The sequence below is a fragment of the Gouania willdenowi genome, chromosome 16 (genome assembly GCF_900634775.1).
Source record: "Gouania willdenowi chromosome 16, fGouWil2.1, whole genome shotgun sequence".
NCBI lineage: Eukaryota > Metazoa > Chordata > Actinopteri > Blenniiformes > Gobiesocidae > Gouania > Gouania willdenowi.
The window spans coordinates 26,361,288-26,376,693 of record NC_041059.1 but is presented as its reverse complement, the minus strand read 5'-3'; the positions used below and the strand labels follow the sequence as shown (position 1 = coordinate 26,376,693).

At 37.1% G+C, this 15,406-nt stretch overlaps 1 protein-coding gene across 1 annotated transcript in view; it reads left to right on the top strand.

The window, feature by feature from the left end:
- Window positions 1–6,890: 6,890 nt before the first annotated feature.
- emc2 (ER membrane protein complex subunit 2) overlaps window positions 6,891–15,406 on the top strand; it is a 32,587-nt gene continuing 24,071 nt past the window's right edge. Inside the window, exons 1-3 of the mRNA XM_028470477.1 lie at window positions 6,891–6,977; window positions 9,100–9,213; window positions 14,669–14,733. Coding sequence (XP_028326278.1) covers window positions 6,938–6,977; window positions 9,100–9,213; window positions 14,669–14,733 — 219 coding nt within the window. The 5' untranslated portion in view covers window positions 6,891–6,937. The remainder of the gene's footprint in view (window positions 6,978–9,099; window positions 9,214–14,668; window positions 14,734–15,406) is intronic.

Genomic DNA, 15,406 nt, shown 5'->3' with positions numbered 1-15,406 from the left:
GGGGAAGACTGACGGAAGCGAGGCTGCCATAGTGCGCCATCGGCCCCTCCGACCACCACCAACACTCACTCACACACTACATTCATACTAGGCAATGTAGGTGAAGTGCCTTGCCCAAGGGCACAATGACAGATACCACTGGGTGACTGTCACCCCACGTTACCCTGCTTAATATTCTTGACTAAACATTGAATTAGGATTATGGAAAAATGATTATAATGAGAGAATAGGTCAGTGGGTCACGAAGGGGGTAATTTTCCTTGTCGCCTAGAGTTTTACCCCCCTTAAATCAATATTTGACTTTCTTCATTTGTACAGTTGGGTGAATGAAGTTTGTCCAATACAACTGGTCGGACTTTAGCAGGATGTATTTTGTTGGTCGTTGTTAGTTGGACAGACATAAATAGAGCTAAAAAAAAAGATTTGCATCAGGATAGGGTGATTAACGTGAGTTGACAGAGTGGTGTCTTAAGTTGATGGAAGTTGAGGGAGGACATTTGTTGAAGGAGAAATTTCAGGAAATTACCAAGAAGGAAAGTGAGGGTAGCTGAGCATAGCATTAGCAGTGTCCATGGACATTTGTTCCACTCAACTCCCAACATATTCTACAGCTTTAAAGTCGATGAAGGGTGGAAAAACGATAGATCCAGAACATACATTTAAGGGAACACAGTTGGGATATGTCTAAGTGAGAGTGCTGTGGACAGATGGTTTAACAAGAACTTGATGAGCAAAAAGATTCTCAACAAATGTAGGATATATATTTTGGAAATACTATTATCAGTAAGTAAGTGTTAAAGAAAAAGTATAGGAATCGTGGTGAGGTTTGCAGTTTTTTTGTAAAGGACTGGTTCTGGGTAGTGTTTAAACAACAGTCACTGGTGATGTACTGGTGGACAGATGAGGAAAAAGCATTAGACGAAACAGAACTTTTGCACCACAATAGTTAACACAAAGCAATATCCCAAACTGTTACATCATTACATTTGCATGTTCTGTGTTCAGCATTCTGGTAAAGCTCTACTCCTTTGTATTCAACTGGAAATCCTGTCCCAGTCTGATTTGGCTTAAAGCATCTCTCCACCCTACAATAACTGTAAACACCTTTTGCTTTGGTAATCTCTGGCTTATAGTAAACTGCACAATTGAACTGTTGGTGTTTGTGTAATGGTGTTTACCGTTAAAGCCTTTGGTAATATATGCCTAACTCTAAACAATGGAAAAGAACAATAGTTCTGCTTTACACATTACTCATTCCTAACTTGTGCAGCGTGCATTCCCATCTCGCTGTAGGTGGCGGCTACCTCAATAGCCTGGTTGGACTGATGCCATCAATGCTGCAGGACAGAATAAACCACAACCTTTGAGGAATATGATGTGACTCTTTGATACAACTTAGAAAACGTCTACGGTTTTGCTTGTTGGCCAAATCACTCTCAGAGATCAAACAGATCTTCTGCATTAGGTTATGCTCAAATTACAGTCTTTCAATGTAGCCTTTACAAAATTATCTAATTATATCTAGGATGAATGAATCAATATGTTGTTTTAAAAAAAATAATCTGATGGAACTATTCCAACACAATAAAGTCAAGGCCTCCTAACCCTGAGTCTAGCTTTGCAATGGTCCCCTTGTTTTTTTCCACTCTAGTGTCATTCATGCTCCTTAGAGTAGAATGGGTTTTTTTTCTTCACTACTTTCCATGTTAAGTGCCAAAAAAATAAATTAAGAAAATGATGGTATGGAATTGACACAACATTGGTTGAAGTTATACTTTAAAGTGCCAGGGGCTCTCGATCATCATTCCTGCCTGTGGTGATCAAACTTTACAGTTCATCACTGTAACCTGTCAGCTTTGATTGTTGTAAATATCTGTATTATATTTGTATATTTGTATTATTATTATTATCATCTTGTTTTATTTTTTACTACTGTAATGTGTGCACTTGTATTTAATCCTAATTTAATTAATAGCCTTTTACTTAATTATGTATGTTTTTTCTTTTCTTTCTTTCTTTCTTTCTTTCTTTCTTTCTTTCTTTCTTTCTTTCAATCTTTGTTTAGAATTTATTGTTTTTATTTTATTTCTTGAGCAGCTTTAACACAAGTAATTTTGCCCTGGGATAAATAAAGTACTTCTGATTCTGATTCTGACTAATGTGAACATGACAGAGCATTTTAAAAGCAGGACTGAAACAGGAAGACAGGAGTTGTTTAATGTTAAATACTTGCTTAATCCTTCCATCCATCCATCTTCTTGCGCATATCCATTGCCGGGTCACAGGGGCAGCATCCGTAGCTTTAGGCCCAGACTTCCCTTTCCCCGACCATTTCTTCCAGCTCTTTTGGGGAGAACCCGAGGTGTTCCCAGGCCAACTGAGTGACATAGTCTGCAGCATGTGCTGGGTCTTCCTCAGGTTCTCCTTCCGTAGGAAAGTGTCCTGACATGCAGGGGGCATCCTAATTAGGTGCCCGAGCCACCTCATCTGACGCTTCTTAATGTGGACAAGCAGCAGGTCTACTCCGAGCCCCTCCCTGATGACTGAACTTCTCACACTGTCTCTAAGGGAGAGCTGAGCCACCCTATGGAGGAAACTCATTTCAGCCATTTGTACCCGCGATCTTGTTCTTTCGGCCATGACCAAAAGCTAATGATCATAGGTGAGGGTACGAACGTAGATCGACTGGTAAAGGCTCAGACATACGCGGGTGGACACCTGCAATGCGGAAAATACCAACACCTTTAAAACATGTCCCAGGAGAACAAGGACTACAGAGAACAACTAAGAATCATGGGACATGTAGGATTTTAATGGAAACTACTACGCGACGGTGCGCCCGGGTATGTAAGCTCTGAGGAGAGCGGACAGTCCGTGCAGAGTATGTTGTGCGCAGGTCCGCCCGAGTATGTTTGAGCCTTTAATCGACCTGGATTGGCAGACTGGGGTGGTGGTACCCCTTTTTAAGAAGGGGGATCGGAGGGTGTATTCCAACTATAGAGGGATCACACTCCTCAGCCTCCCTGGTAAGGTCTACTCAGGGGTACTAAAGAGGAGGTTCCGCCGGATAGTTGAACCTCGAATCCAGGAGGAGCAATGCGGTTTTCGTCCTGGTGGTGGAAAATTGGACTAGCACGCAGGGTCCTGAGGGTGCATGAGAGTTTGCCCAACCAGTCCACGTGTGTTTTGTGGACCAGAAGGCACTCAACCTTGTAGGGGGTCCTCCGGGAGTATGGAGTATCGGACCTTCTGATAGAGGCTGTCCATTCCCTGTACGACAGTCAGAACTTGGCCCGCATCGCTGGCAGTCAGTCAATATTTGATTGAATTGATGAAAACTAAAATAAAGGTAATCCATTAAACATAATCAAAATTAAGTGTTCAGTTTAACATATGAAAATGTAGTGGTAACACTTAAATCCTAAGGAAATGCTACTACAAAAGGTGTCAAGGGAGCAATGCACCAATGTTGCATCGAGCTGCTCAAACATGGAAATGAGAATTATCTGTGGTCTCATATCATTGGGAGGTAAAAGCCAGTGAGTTGTAAGGACACTCGGCCAGTGAAGGCAACTTGGTACAACATAGGTTTCAAATTCCATTTCAAAGTGAAGACACGGCTGCCAGCTATATATACAGTTCAGTCCAAACATCGTTGCTAATTTGCTTCTTTGTATCAACAACAGAAAGAAACATAGAACAGTGTTTTTTTCTAAACCACTGAGCACCTCTACATTACCTCAATTTGGTCCATAACTGCTCATTTCAGAGAATGCCAACTGTGATTGCCTCTGTTAGAAATCAAAATATAATGCCTGAGAATTGCTTATGGGAATGTTTTTTTCTTAAATGGAGGCTGTAAGGGAAATATATGGTTGTCCCGTGGATCATATGTTGGCGCTCTGAAGTATGGAAACCTATCCTAAAACCAGTCAAGTAATACCATTTGGCTTTTCAGATGGCTGCCGTTGATCTTCCTGTGACATTTTTGAGCGAAAGAGTCGCTCCAAGTTCAACAGGCGCCTTAAATCAAGAGGGTTTTTTTTTCATCACCATTCTATCCAGCTGCACCTCATAGTTGGTTCACAGAGCTCTTTTACAGTCATGTCCTAAAATACCCGGACTCACACCCACTATATGGTGTTTATTTCAGGTCGCTATTAGGGCTCTAGCCTTCAGTGGCACCCTGGCAGAAAGAGGTTATCCCCCCATTCCAGAGGACAGTATGTGATTGTTATAATGTGGCTCCATCGGTATTTCATGTTCCTGCAAAAAGCCAACCACATATCAACTGACTGCCATGTGCAGACTTGAAAATTGCAAGTGCACCAAACGCCAAAGTTGAGTGCAACAGTACACAGTATCATTATTTGTATCCAATAGAGACTTTATGTACGAGCGTTTGCACTTGCTTGCCTTATCCCTTCAGATGCAAGGTAAGTTTCACAGGATCATTGTTTTCAGAAGAAAAAAAAAATCTCTTTTTGCTGCCTTTACATAAGAGACCATCAATAAAGTATGGGAACATAGGGGCTGCGTACAGTGAGCACGCAGCACGACTCAACATGACATCAGGTCTCTGCAATGTTTCTCTTAGCAGGTTTCTGCTGAGTCCACATCAACACGTGTGTAATGTGGTAAGAGAAAAGTGTGCGTGAAAGCACACACAGCAAGGAGATGAGATTTACAGAATCTTCTGAGGGAAAATCAGGATAAAACGGTAAACGGGCTTGGAAAGCATAATTCATGTTTTCAGAAGAAACTGTCCTACCCAATACTTAGAGAGGAAATTATAGAAAATGGAAATGGAGCATAAAAATGACATTCACTCTCCATGTCTGCGGTGGCTTGCCAGTCATCGCTGTAGGTTGCTGACTGCTGAATACAGAGTAATGAAATCCCATTCGACTGTTGTCTAGACATTGAAAGTAATGAAAGCATTTCAGACTTGATTGGATGTACATTTCTAAACATTATTTTTGAAGGCAGCTTTGAGACTATTTAAACTATACTATAACTATGAGGTGATATTTCCTTAGAGTAAACTCGTGAATACCAATGACTGCTTAACATATCAAAAACGTGTGAGGCCCACCCAAAAATCCCCAATCGAATGAAACTACGAGAATTTCCCCAAAACTTAATGATACCCCAATGATAAATTTCATAAAACAGGAGGTTTAAGGATTCAAATCCTGCTTAATCCCTTTTGCAGCCATTGTTTATGTTTTGAAGTAAATATACACTAAACAATGCCTCTCATGTATGTGAGTGTATGGATTAATTTGGTGAGGGTCGGAGGTCAGGAATGTACATATTTTTCCTGCGGGGGGTAAAGTGTTGGGTATTTAAAAAGGTGACATGAATTCAAGCCAAAACTCTATGAAATGTACCTGCATTTATATCAACAAAGTTATGATATTGTTATGGCAGTGCATCACATTTTAAATGTGGACGTGGACATTGTGCTAAACCACAGCAGCCCAATTTATTAATTCACCCACAAATACACAATTATTCAAGCAGTTACAAAAATAAATACATGCAAGCAGGAAACTTAAAAAGAATAAATAATAAACCTATAAAATAATTAATTTTAAAAAAAAAAATAGTCTGTCTCTTAACCCTTAGATCTTAGCAGAACAACATATCTTTTTTTTTTCACAAGAAAGTGACAAACTTACAATTGTTGAAATTGTGTGAAATTCAAATGATAATGATGTCAAACAATATCTGATAATTGAGAAATTCTCAGAATTCCAACATCCAGCTGTTGACAAATCCGTGTCAAAGCTCTGTGCGGTCATCTTTGGGGTGACATTGGTATTGTTGACTTTGATAATAACTACTTTCATCTGTTTTATATGTATGTGCTTTTATCTTGTGAATACAAATTGTGTCTTTGCTTTTAAAATGGACTCCTGAGTCTGAAATAAAGAAGGATGATGAGGATGATGATGATGATGATGGCGATGATGATGATGATGATGATGATGATAAAGGAAAATGTAAGTAAATAAAATCTGCATAATAACAAGACAAGTGAAAATAAACTTTGTCTCATCTTTGATGTATCATGTACTTGCTGTTAACAATGATGAATAAATGTACTTTTCATTTATTATTATATTATATTATGTATATGATATTATATATTATATTGTTATTATTATTTTCATTTATTTATTTAGCTCATATTATAGAAAAAACAACATTAAAGGTGCAAGGCAAGGCAAATTTATTTGTATAGCGCATTTCATACGCAAGGCCACTCAATGTGCTTTACATGATAAAACATTCAACTGTTTAAAAACAATAAGAACATTTAAAATTATCAGTAAAAGCAATTAAAATCATCAACAAACACATTACATCAACAACATGACCAAAAATATTCCTCTCAATCAAACGCAAGGAGGGAACAAAGCCCAAAGTGCTTGTATAAGAAGGTCCACCCCTTTCAATAAACACCAACAATTTGAAATAAGGGCTAACAAATAAACACTTATGAAATCAGCAGACAAAATTCAACTTTGAAATATGAGTAAAAATAATACATATAAAAACAAAAATCAATATCAAAAGACAATGAATATTGAACCAAATATTAATTGAAAAAAAGAATCAAAAAAGAAATACAAAATCAAGACATATATACAAACACCCATATACACATGCAACTACAAACATACACACTACCTGCGGGTTGTAACCACGGTGATCTTAAAAAAAAAAAAAAGAGAGAGAGAAGTTCATTGTTATTATTTGTTTATATTATTATTATTATTATTATTATTATTATTATTATTATTATTATTATTATTATTATTATTATTATTATTAATAAATCTATTTTATTGTTTTTATAATTATTTTCTTAAATTTAAACCACGCCCACAGCTGGCATATCTGTGACGTAGTTATAGTGAGTGTAAAGATGGCGTCGGTGTCAGAAATGTACGACGTAGGATGGGAAGGTAAGCGGAGCAGCAAAACTCACCTTAAGTATGTCATTGGGTAATATTTATTCATATTTGCGAGTGTGTTTTAGCATTTCCTCGTCGACTTTAGGCAAACAGTTTAGTGTATGCACTTATATGTGATAAACTTCGCTACCAATGTGTGCTAACGTGTCGGCTCAGCAGCACAATACTCTGTGCACAAACAGTGAATAACTAGCAGTTTAAGTGGTCTAATGTTTAACCTAGCGTTGGTTTAAGTAAAGCAGCAGTAATATGCCGGGGTCGGCTGTCTATTTACAGATATGTAAACATATTGTTTATGTCTGTTGTTAGCATTGACGAAGGCTAATGCTAGCTGGGTTGACGTTAAAGAAGTGGTTGTAAACCTCGGTGAGCTCAGGGCCCTTACTTTCTGCTAAATGCTTAATATAATATAATATAATATCACCCCTCAATTTATAGCATTTATTATAAAAACTCTATTTACGGTTTGACCAGCAAAACCGAATAAAATGCGTGAAACGAGGGGATGTGATCGTCACAAACTCTTATTTATCATCGCAAAATGTGTGTTTTCATGCACAATCAACATGCATATTGTTTAATTATTCTATCTCTATACCATAGTTTTATATTAATCAGAATAAAATAAAACAGGGACACTTGAAAACGGAGTTGTTTTGATATATTTTCAAAATGTACTGTAAATACCACCGAAACGAATGCTTTGAAAAAAAACTGTATAGAATAGAGTCAAAATGTAGCCTCATGATCTATGGATCTATTTAAATTGATTTATTTTCGCTCTAATCCATTTCAGTATGTGTGAGTCAGCAGCTTCAATTACATCAGCATCTCTGCTCTTTGCACAGTTCAAATCCGCAAATGATCACGTTTATAATAACAGTAATTAATTTTATTTAAAAGCACATTAAGAGAAAAAAAAAACTCAGACTTTACAGTTAAAACTGTTTTGTGTGAAGCTGCTGCTGAGTGCATCAAAGATGTAAAGTCACCAAAATTCATGAAGAAATACATTATGTTGATTGATCGATGAATATTTTGACATGGCAGCAACAAATGTGTCAATATTTATAGCACTATACACTTATTTATGTTTGCTGCACATTTTCAGACACTGTAAGTTTACAAAAATGTCATTTGACTTTTGCTTTTTATATCTAGACAACTATAGTGCTGGGTGATATTTTTTCTCAAAATGGTGATATACAATATGAATCTTGATATTGTGGACTCAATTAAAATTGTTGATGAAAAATGCCACACAGTCACATTTATTAACAAAAATGGCTTTTTCTCCTATAAGGGACAGTAGGGGTGTGCCAAAATATCCAATACGATAATATATCGCAAGGTTTTGGCTTGCGGTACGTTATTGATTCAATATCAATTTTTATTTATTTATTTGACGAAAACTAAGTGTGTGTGTGTGTGTGTGTACACTTTGTTTTACGTGGCTGTCATTTATGTGAAATTGATTGACTTGTAATTCCTGTAAATTGGATTCAGTGCAGTCAATAAATTTAGTATTTCCTGAATTTCGTGAGTGAGTTCTGTAATGTGGCTTGTTTTGCAAAGGTCTGTGTTAGGATTTTACTACAAATAAGCTATAAAATAAAAATATATCGATATATTAATTTTCCATATTACACAATATATATATTCCACAGGCCTAATTAATTTCTACAGACCACTGCAGATTATAAATACCCAGCCAGTCTTCATCCCAGCCATCAAAATATGTTCCTTTTTAAAACCTATTTTAGACCAAAGCCCCTATTTTTTAGCACTGATATTTTTTCAACAAAATGTTCACACTATCCATTTAGTCCAATCAGCCATCATTGCTATGTTATGGCTGATAGATGAATACTTTAATAGGATTATACAGGCCTGTTATACACATTATTCTAAAATTTAAAATGAAAATTACGATTATTTTGACCAATATAGTTAACACGATTATTGATCACAATTATTCGTCATGTTAAATCTGCGTTTTTATTGCACTACTTTTAAACAAACAAGATGGGAACAGTTTTTGGTGAAAAATTCAGTTTAAAATAAGAATAAGATTTTTGGTGCTATTCTGACTGTGTGACGTATTTGCCGACAGAGATGAGAGACAAGCTGCGTAAATGGCGTGAGGACAATAGCCGAAACAGCGAGCAGATTGTGGACGTTGGAGAAGAGCTGATTAATGAGCATTCATCTAAATTGGGAGATGATAGTAAGTGTTTGTTTTTTATTCCTTTTTTTCCACTTGTAATTTTAATCTTTTAACTGCACTTTTGAACACTAAAAGATGCATCTTTATCATATATACAGTGGTGTGAATTACTTTTTTTGCATGTTTTCCACACTTAAATGTTTCAGATCTTCAAACAACTTTAAACATTAGTCAAAGATTACTTAAGTAAACACAAAATGCAGTTTTTAAATGAAGGGTTTTATTAATGAGGAAGAAACTGTGGTTGATCACACCTGAGTTTAATTTCTGTAGCCACACCCAGACCTGATTACTGCACACCTGTTCTCAATCTAGAAATCACTTAAATATGACCTACCTGACAAAGTGAAGTACACCAAAAGATCCTCAAAAGCTATAGACATCATGCCCAGATCCAAAGACATTCAGGAACAAATGAGGAAAAAAAGTAATTGAAATCTATTAGTCTGGAAAAGGTTATAAAGCAATTTCTGAAGCTTTGGGGCTCCAGCGAACCACAGTGATAGCCATTATCCACAAGCGGCGTCGTAGGGTCCGAAGAAGTGGCCAGTCGGTAACCCAAGGTTGCGTATCCCAAGGTTGAGGATTTGGGTTTGGTCTGAGCGATTTTGGTGCAAGTTGGTGGAAAAACAGCTGAGATATTGCGTTTCAAATTCTTTAGCATTAGCACTAGCCTAGCATTAACATTGGGCTAGCATTAGCAATAACCTTGCATTAGCCTAGCAATAGCATTAGCCTAGCATTAATATTAGCCTAGCATTAGCATTGGGTTAACAATAACATTAGCTTAATATTATCAATGCCCTTGCATTAGTTTTAACCTAGCAATAGCATTTACTTAGCATTAACATTAGCAAGCCTAGCAATAGTATTAGCCTAACAATAGTATTAGCCTAGCAATAGTATTAGCCTAGCAATAGTATTAGCCTAGCAATAGCATTAGCCTAGCAATAGCATTAACTTAGCATTAACATTAACCTAGCATTAACATTAGCTTAGCGTTAGCATTGGGCTAACAGTTGCATTCGCCTATCATTAGCAATAACCTTGCATTAGCCTAGCAATAACATTAACCTAGCAATAGATTTAATCTAGCTATAGCTTAGCATTAACATTAACTTAGCATTGACATTAACTCACTCAGTGCCATTGACGAGATAACTCGTCATTTGCATTTTTTCATGGGGATTACTAGAAAACACCCTGGCGGAGGTCCCTCATTAATATCTAAGCTGTGGGGTGTTGTAGTGACCAACTGTGTCCTGAAGATGGCAGCAGGAGAATGTGGAACATTTAGTGAGATTATACTTCAATTTAGGTTTCACACATGGTGAACGACTGAGCCTTTTGAAACATCATCAGCACGCTTTTATCACTTTAATGTGACTTTTAAAGAACCAGACTGATTTGGAGCATATAGCCTCTTTTGTGGAGGAGTAACTGGCTGGTGTTACGTTACGTTAAATTCCACAGGGAATTCTGAGCACTGTACCATTGAGAGTTTTCAAAAATACAGCTTTATTCTCATAAGGTTACGACTTTAATCTTGAAATATTACGACTTTAATCTAATAGAATTATGACTTTATTCTCAAAATATTACAACTTTAATCTCGTAGTGCTCAGATTTTTTCTTAATTTAATATGTCCCTAATGTGCCGTCAAACATTTTAATTTTACAATGATTAAATCAAAAGCTAGACTTCTCCAAAGGTACAGTTCTGTTGTATTTCTCCAAACTCCCTTCATACTCCATCATTATGATTCTTGCAGTTGTTATTGGAAATTGAGAATATTCTACTTGCTCTGCTTTTATTGCAGCCAGCTTTCAAACTAGCTGTAAAATGAGACGAAAACTATCGATGATGGCTGAAGTCTTTCAGGGAAAAAACTGCAGATAATTTGTGAGTTTTGAGGTAGCCTGTCATTTATTTGGGAGAAGTCGGACTTTATTATTCTTATTAATAATTAGAGGGTGTTTATTTGGCGGAAATTGTCCACTTTGCTTGTCAAAGCTGTCCGTCAAACTTATTGTTGTTATGCTATTACTACTTGGCTCACTGCAGCCACACTATTTGTCAGTTTGTTACACTTGTAGCAGTTGATTCAAAGAAATGTCTGGAAATATTTTGTTTGTATAGTTAACCACAGAGCAGAGCACGCTGGGAAATGTTGTCTGTTACGTTGATGGAGCTGAACATAATGCTGTGTGACCAGCTTTAAACTATTAACTACCTAATGCCTTTTAGCTTCTTCTTTTGCTGCCTAATTAGCTTTCACTTATTAAAGGTCCCATGTCATGGTATTTTTCACCATCTCCATTTGTTCTAAGAACTCTAAAAACATAGTATTTGAGGTTTATTTTCCAAAACTCGCCTGTTCTCCAGAGTTTTAGCCTCTGAAAAGTCACTTTCTGAGCAACTCTACTCTACTTATGCATATTCATGAGTGGGCGCGTCTATAGTCAGGACACTGACTTCCTCCTCCCACCCACTCAGTAGCCGAGCTCATGCTGTTTTAAAAACATGAAACAGAGCGTGTGGGCGGGGCGTTTGCCAGTACATACATAGACTGTAGAAATTACATACATAGCACTGCGCGAAGGACGCTGAAATGCTCACCTTTGTGGGCTTGTCTGTTTACATGTCAATCACGGCAGAGAGCTTCCTGGGGGCGCGGCTTCTCCGGCTCAGTGCAGCGTCAAATTTGTCATCAAAGTGGGAACGCGTCATCAAATTGGAGTGAGGTCTTTGGGCTCACCCTGCAGTATGAAAGGAGCAAATCACCCTCTAACTAATGATTGAGGGAATTAATGAAAAAACACTTTAGGTATGTGTATGAAGCCCAAATAGCACTTTTATAATGTTTAAAGCACAGAAAAGTTGATTTAGCTAAACATGGACCCTTGAAGGCAGGGGTGGGGAACTCCAGTTCTCGACGGCCTAATTCTTGAGACTTTTAGATGTGTCCCTGCTCCAACACACCTGGTTGAAACCAATGTGTTGTCATCAAGCTCTGCAGGAGCATGATAATGACTCATTCATTTGATTCAGGTGTGTTGGAGCAGGGACATCTAAAAGTCTCAGGAATCAGGCCCTTGAGGACTGGAGATATTAAGGCATTGACTAATAAGACCTCTGAATATTCATTAATATCATTTGGTGTGCTGTAGCTAGTTATGGTTTCTGTAAAAAAAAAAAAAGTCATATCACTGTCAGTCACAGAGTAAGTGTGGTATAATTAGTATGCATACTGTGTGTTGATTCTCCTGAGAGTTCATTTTAGAGGTGAAGTTTACATTTTACTTCAGTTGTAACCAACCCACACAACTCACCATACTGGCTTACACTCTGCATCTCTAAAAGTCATCACAATGATACTTATAAAACAAACTTTTATTTAGCTGAGATATTTGTTAAGGATAATGGTGGTTATTTTATAGTTTGCCCGTCTCCGTATGTCAAAGACTTGTTGAAAGATGTTAGAGCATAAATTTGATATCAGTGATATCAACCATAGCTAAGCTCGACTAGTTCAATTTTGATGAGGAAGCTATGCTCAGCCAGCCCCCGTGTGGGCACGGTCCACTTCACCGCCACACAGCTTCCCTGCTGGTTGCGCTGGCCAGCGTTCTTGACATTTTAATTACAGTTGTAAAAGATACTCATTAAAGTAAAGGTTTATTGCATTTGAAAGGGTGTACTTGCATAATGATGATATAATATCATTACATTAGTGGTTAATTTTGGTCTAAATAAATTAGAGATGCAGCAAAATGAAAATTCTTGGCCCAAACCGAAAATGAGAGAAACCAAGAACTGAAACACCGAAATGAATTATAATGCAAATTATTAGTATAATGCAAAGCTTTACAAGCAGTAATGGTGACACTTTTTACTTCATTAATAAAGTGTACCCAGTTTTTTTATTTAGAGTAAAGTAGGAATGTTTTAGTGTATTTATTTCCACTTATCTATGCATCCAAAACATTTTTGTGATCAGCATTCATAACAGGACAGACAAATCACATACATTTTTACAAACACATTTTGAATTTTTATCCATAGGATGAAATGGGAGTGCATACAGTGCATCTGGACAGTATTCACAGCAATTCACTTTTTCCATATTTTGTTATGCGACAGCCTCATTTCAAATCGTAATAAATTAATCTCTTACCTCAAAATTCTACTCAAAATACCTCATAATGACAATGTGAAAAAGTTTTAATTTAGATTTTTGCAAATTTGTGAAAAACAGAAAAATAAAGAATCATATTTACATAAGTATTCACAATCTTTGCTTAATACTTTGTTGATCCACCTTTGACAGCAATAACAGCCTCAAGTATTTTTCAGTATCAAGCTGGAGCTCTGACAGAGGTATCATGGGGTTCTTGGTCACCCGGCCACCTTTAGGAAGAGTCCTGATGTTCCATGCTTTGAACATGAATGATGGAGGCCACTGTGCTCATTGGGACCATCAAAGCAGCAGACATTTTTCTGCATCCATCCTCGAATTTCTGTCTCAGAGGTCTACAGACAATCCCTTTAACTTGATGCTTGGTGTTTGCACTCTGACGTGCACTGTTACTGTGGGACCTTATATAGACAGGTGTGTGCCTTTCTAAATCATGTCCAATCAACTGAATTGACCACAGGTGGACTCCAGTTAAGCTGTAGAAACATCTGAAAGATAATCAGTGGAAACAGGATGCACCTGAGCTCAATTTTTTAACTTCATGGCAAAGGCAGTAAATACTTGCATACATGCGATTTCTCAGTTTTCTGTTCTTCATAAATGTTCAAAAATCTAAAAAAAAAAACAAACACTTTTTCACAGTATTTTGAGGAAAGAGGTCAATTAAATATGATTTGGAAATATTCTGTAATGTAACAAAATGTGTAAAAAGTGAAGCGCCTTGAATACTTTCTGGATGCACTTTTTTAAATAATTGTTTTAACCATCACCACAATCATATCAGTTTTATGTTGTATTAAGATTAATTCTCAGATATGAATTAGTTTTGATGGAACACACACTGGGCTGTTGACACAACCAGAAAAGCATTAGTCTCAGATAGCTGGGTGGGATTGTTCATTTCAAGACAACTTCACCAAAGTGAAGTTCTGGTAACATGATCACTTAAACGCAGTTGCTCACATTACCAGATCAAATCTTACATGGGGGGAATTTCGTTTATTACATTTGTTTAGTATCTACAGTAACAACTGAAGTGCAAACTGAGGACATTTTTTTCTGAGGAACATTTTAATGAAATTCATGTTTAATGTGCTGTTTTGTGGTGAATGGAATTGAATGAATGTTGGTGCCTGTTGAAGCAGATGTCAGGGCTAAAGGTCTAGTTTTGTACATCAGTGTATCATGTTTGTGTTGTACCAGAGAGCAGAATGGAAAGGGCATTAACACAGTCTGTCTGTGTCTTCTGTGCCCAGTATGGATTATTTATGAGCAGGTGATGATCGCAGCGCTGGACTGCAGTCGAGATGACTTGGCTCATGTAAGTTCCTACGTTTCTTCCTCACATATTACTAGCCATCTTTCCCTCCTTTGCAGCCATTGCTACTTTGTATTTTTTTTTTTTTTTTTTGCAAAATGTCAAAATGTGATGTTTATTTAGTGTTATTACGCTGTCTGTACTTTTGGAAAAACAATCTTGTGAGAGTTGGAATTAGAGGGTATTTAGCAAATAAATACAGAAGCACTAAAGCATTTTGAACGTGGCCATCATCTAGCTCCATGTGTTATTTCTGAGATTACACTCAAATGCATTTATAGCTCTTAATATAAGACAGAACACCACTGCGTCATAGCCTTATTGATGTGATGAATCCCAGAACTAATTGAATGACTCATTGTTTACAAGAAAACCTCATTCATTACTTGGGGGGGGGGGTTGAACATAAATGGCATCCACGACTAAAATAACAAATGCACACTATACAAATGTTGTAACGCGCATCTGAGGTAGCATCGAACAACAGAAGACGACTGGACTATATTTTATCATGTATTAATGTTGCCCTCACTTTGTTGTTACATATACAAATAAAATCATATGTGGGGCCATATAAAATCTACGTTATCGGAATCGCAGACGGAATCGACGAATGAAAACGGATTCTACTGTTGAATGTGGAAATGGACAGAATCAGGATGAAACGCCGTCACCG